General features: G+C 39.8%; 1 protein-coding gene across 1 annotated transcript; it reads left to right on the top strand.

Annotated features, from left to right (window-relative positions):
• Positions 1 to 2,745: 2,745 nt before the first annotated feature.
• LOC103609439 (zinc finger protein OZF-like) lies at positions 2,746 to 4,543 on the top strand. Its single transcript, XM_008593761.1, has 3 exons — positions 2,746 to 2,754; positions 3,135 to 4,173; positions 4,258 to 4,543. The coding sequence occupies exons 1-3, from the start codon at positions 2,746 to 2,748 to the stop codon at positions 4,446 to 4,448; spliced, it is 1,239 nt and encodes a 412-aa protein (XP_008591983.1). The 3' UTR covers positions 4,449 to 4,543.
• The last annotated feature ends 388 nt before the right edge of the window (positions 4,544 to 4,931 follow it).

Here is a 4,931-nt window from a genome sequence, read left to right as displayed (position 1 = left end):
TTTTCCGTGTCCGGCAACGGATCGCAACCCTCAGTGTCACCCCCGTACCGGACCGGGACTGGCAATGGGATCGCAACCCTCGGTGTTGCCCCCGCGCCTCGCTCAGCCAGTGAGCGGGAACCGGTCTGTATGTGGGATCCGAACCCTCGGCGGGAGCGCCGCCGCGCTTCCCAAGTGGTGCACTAGCGCAGTGCGCCACCGGGCCGGCCCAGGGTTTCATGCTTTTTTGGTAAGATTACATTTCTTGGAAATGTGGTCTCTCTCTCACAAGGTTCAAATTGTCCTCTTTATTGCACAATGTCTGAAGCTGAGCTTTTGCCGTTCTTCCAAGGATCAGACTTAGCAATTTTACAAAGTCCTACATTACTTCCCATTAACATAACACTGCATTAACAAAGCTGAGGTGATTTTTGAATTAGAAGAAGGAGCAGAGCCATGGACAATAGAATGCCCAAAGCAGATACTGCAAGATTTGTCAGCACATACAGTACAAAAGCCAAGAAAATTAAAGCCCATTAGATGTTGGAAGTGTTCAGCTATTTCTAGAAATTTCCCCTGCAAGTCCCAGACTTGAGGATGGCTCACCTGCAATCCTGTATTACATAATGTCCAGGGTAGGGTGTCCCATGTATATCCCAATATTTTATTTGGCTGAATCTGTTTTGTATGTACCCATAATCTAACTCCTAAATTTCTCTCGTTTGACATTTATTTTTCCTATTTGCTTTCTTAACATTCTCAGTTGTGCTTGTGTCTTCAATTCTCATGTACCTTTTTTTCATACTGTATCTGTTTGTTTTCTGTTGTTTCTGACAGAATACCTGCAACTGGGTAATTTATAAAGGAAAAAGTCTTTTTCTTGCAAGTCTGTTCTGGAGGCTCAGCATTCCAAGTTCAAGGGTTACATCTGGTGAGGGCCTTTGTTCTGGCGAAGACTGTTCACAGAGTTCCAAAGTAGTGCAGGGTATCACATAGCAATTCACTAAGAAAATAGGAAAAGATGTGCAGCAGTGAGCCTTGTACCACTACATCAAAAATCATGAAGTTGAGGAGAACCCTGCATGGGAGAATGGAAAGGGGTGGTCCTTGACTTTGAGGGAAAACCAGAAGATTCTGGGTGCCAATACCATGTGAACTAAGGGTTTCATGTTGAGGGGATAAGATTGTTGATTGAGAGTGGAGTTCAAAGTTAGCATTTTTCTGTTTTTTTTTTTTGTGGAAATCATTTAGAAAAATAACCAAAATGAGAAATGTGCAGGAGAAAAATTTTACGAGAATGGAAGACCTCCAATACTTCACTGCACAAAGCAAATCTTTCACAAGAAATAAATTATCAAGTGGTGGTCCATGTACCAGAAATTGGGAATAGAATACAAGTTGATTTGAGAAGGTGTCAAAAGAACATATTTCAAAGATGGTGGGAACAGCTTTGGATGCAGAACCAAATATTTTAGAACAGAAAGAGGTGTATAGGGTGGAGAACTGATTTTTCTTTATTCTAATGGGTTATGAGAAGCAGAGGAAGTCAGGTTAAATGAAAAACTTGGAGGAAGCTGTCTTTATTTAGGGTGGAGGAGAGGATATTTTATTCTTTGGAAAACTTCCACATTCCCATAGCCATTTTCTATGGGAGAAGTGTAAAGCATATAAGCATAAATGCAAAATCCTTATCCTCAGTGATGTTCCTGCATGTGTGATAAAAAATTGGCTCACTTCCGTACCTGAAAGTAGCTGATGATGGAAAATCTAGTCATCTTCATTGTGAAATAATGAGAAAATAGCAGCAGGAGACATCCCTGGTTGTAAAAATGAAAGAGAAATTGGTGTAAAGAAATGAAAGGTGCTTTGTTGAAAACTACATGTAGGCAGAAACTATAAATTCTTAACAAATATTTAGTCATACATTAAAATTTAAAAATGAACAAAGGACAGAAAACCTTGACATAACATTAGAAGATATATTAGTACAATATTACATTGTCAGAAAAAATTCCATAAACTCATGAAACCAACATCCGTTATTGGTTTTTTTATAAAATCTTTAGTTACTAGGATCGGAAGGCACTTCTGTACCTTTACTTGCGCAATCAATGAGATGTGCTTATGTGTGGTTCATTATTAGTTATTTTTTTCTCATTTCAGATGTCCAGATAGGTGATGACCTTGAGGAGATGAACCAAGAACGTCATGGTAGATGCTTGCAGCAAATTGTAGTCATCAATAGCAACACATCAGCCGAGGAGAGAGTCGTGTTAGGAAAATCATTTTATTTGAGTTCATATCTTGTTTTAAATCTGGTTATAAATAATGGAAAGTATTCAGGAAAGGGTTATAAGGAGTTATACATATGTCAGAATGCACTTCTTCCTAGAGAGCCTGATGAGATGCCCACTGGAGAGAAACCTGATGACTGTCATACAACTGGAAAATTGCCCAGACATCATGAGCATCTTAGTCAGCATCCCAATATTCAAACTGGGAAGCAGCTTTTAGAATACAGTGGAAAAGGGAAATCCTCCAACACAGAGCCAACAATATTTACACATAAAAAGATTCATATTGATGAGACCACCTGTAAGTATAATGAATATGGGAAAGGCTGTGGTAAGGCAGCTGTCATTGTCCAAGAAATAAATCATGTAGAAAGGAAAACTTTTCAATGTGGTATACGTGGGAAAATGTTCTGTAAAAAGCCTGAACTCACTAAATGTCAGATTATGCATACAGGAGAGCAACACTGTAAACATGCTGAATGTGAGAAAACTTTTATTAAGAAATTATACCTTACCTCCCATAAGAGAACACCTATACAGGAGAAGCTTTATGGTTGTAATGAACAGGAGAAAGTTTTGTGTCAGAAGTCAGACCTTACAATGCATCAGGGAACTTACACAGGAGAAATGTACTATGGAAGTATTAACTGTGGGGAAAGCTTCTGTAAGAATTCACTCCTCAGCCATCCCGAGAGAATTCACACAGGTGAAATACTAGATGGATGTAATGAGTGTAAAAAATCTTTCTGCCATGAGTCTGCACTCTCTGTATATCAGAGAGTTCACACAATTGAGAAACCATGTAAAGAATATAAAAAAACCTTTTACAGTGATAAATGTGGTAAAACCTTTCCTGAAAAGTCACACTGCAGCAGTCATCAGAGAATTTGCACAGGTGAGAAACCATGTGAAAGTAAGGAATGTGGAAAAACTTTTAACCAAAAGTCAAGCCTCAGCATTCGTCCCAGAATTCCCAGAGGTGAGAAACTATATGAATGTAAGAAAAGCAGAAAAGCTTTTAACCAAAAGTCATATTTCAGTGGTAATGAAATAATTCACACTCGTGAGAAACCATATAAATGTAGAGAATGTGGAACTTTTAGCCAAAAGTTACACTTAAGCATTCATCACAGAACTCAAACAGGTGAGAAACCGTATGAATGTAGAAAATGTGGAAAAACTTTTACCCGAAAGTCACACCTCCGCAGCCATCAGAAAATTCATACAGGTGAGAAACCATATGAATGTGAAGAATGTGGAAAAGCTTTTAACAAAAAGTCAAAGCTCAGCATTCATCAGAGAAATCATACAGGTGAGAAACCATATGAATGCAAAGACTGCGGGAAAGCTTTTAGCTGGAAGTCAGACCTCAGGAAGCATGAGAGAATTCACACAGGTGAGAAACCTTATGCATGTAAAGACTGTGGAAAAGCATTTAGGGAAAAGTCAAGCTTCATCATTCATCAGAGAATTCACACAGGTGAGAAACCATATGAATGCAAAGACTGCGGGAAAGCTTTTACCTGCAAGTCAGACATCAGGAAGCATGAGAGAACTCACACAGGTGAGAAACCTTATGCATGTAAAGAGTGTGGAAAAGGTTTCAGCCAGAAGTCACAGGTCAGCATTCATCAGAGAAATCACACAGGTGAGAAACCATATGAATGCAAAGACTGTGGGAAAGCTTTTAGCCGGAAGTCAGACCTCAGGAAGCATGAGAGAATTCACACAGGTGAGAAACCTTATGCATGTAAAGACTGTGGAAAAGCATTTAGGGAAAATTCAAGCCTCATCATTCATCAGAGAATTCACACAGGTGAGAAACCATATGAATGCAAAGACTGTGGAAAAGCTTTTAGCCGGAAGTCACTGCTCAGCATTCATCAGAGAAGTCACACCGGTGAGAAACCATATGAATGTAAAGAGTGCGGAAAAGGCTTCAGCCAGAAGTCACAGGTCAGCATTCATCAGAGAATTCACACAGGTGAGAAACCATATGAATGCAAAGACTGCGGGAAAGCTTTTACCTGCAAGTCAAACATCAGGAAGCATGAGAGAATTCACACAGGCGAGAAACCATATGAATGTAGAGAATGTGGAAAAACTTTTATACAAAAGTCACACCTTAGCAGGCATCAGAAAATCCACACAGGTGAGAAACCATATGAACATTAAGAATGTGGAAAAGCTTTTAGTGAAAAGTCATACTTCAGCATTGATGCAGTTTGGATGTGTTGTTCCCTCCAAAATTCATGTGGAAATTTGATCCCCAGTGTGGCAGTGTTGGAAACTGAGTCATGGGGGCAGATCCCTCATGAATGGATTAATGTTCTCCTGGGGGGCGAGTAATGAGTGAGTTCTTAGTATATTAGTTTCTGTGAGAGCTTGTTGTTTATAGGACCCTGGCACCTCCTGTCTCTTGCTTCCTCTCACCATATGATCTGCTCGTACCCACCAGCAGCCTGGCACTTTCCTCCATGAGTAGAAGCAGCCTGAGGCCTGTGCCAGATGCAACTGTTTCCGAATTGTAAGCCAAATAAACTTCCTTTATAAATTATCCAGTCTCAGGTATTTTTGTCATAGCAACACAAAATGGACTAAAGGAAGCATTCATCAGAGAACTCACACAGGTGAGAAACCACACGAATGTAGAGAATG

The sequence above is a fragment of the Galeopterus variegatus genome, unplaced genomic scaffold, assembly GCF_000696425.1.
Source record: "Galeopterus variegatus unplaced genomic scaffold, G_variegatus-3.0.2 Scaffold9617, whole genome shotgun sequence".
Lineage (NCBI taxonomy): Eukaryota > Metazoa > Chordata > Mammalia > Dermoptera > Cynocephalidae > Galeopterus > Galeopterus variegatus.
Note: the sequence above shows the minus strand (reverse complement) of the source record. Positions and strands in the feature narration are given on the sequence as shown.

What these genes read in the sequence shown, in the direction of transcription:
- LOC103609439 (XM_008593761.1), top strand. An exon ending in TCATCAGAGAAGTCACACCG is followed by an intron (nt 4,174 to 4,257) that starts GTGAGAAACCAT and finishes GAATTCACACAG; the next exon opens with GTGAGAAACCATATGAATGC.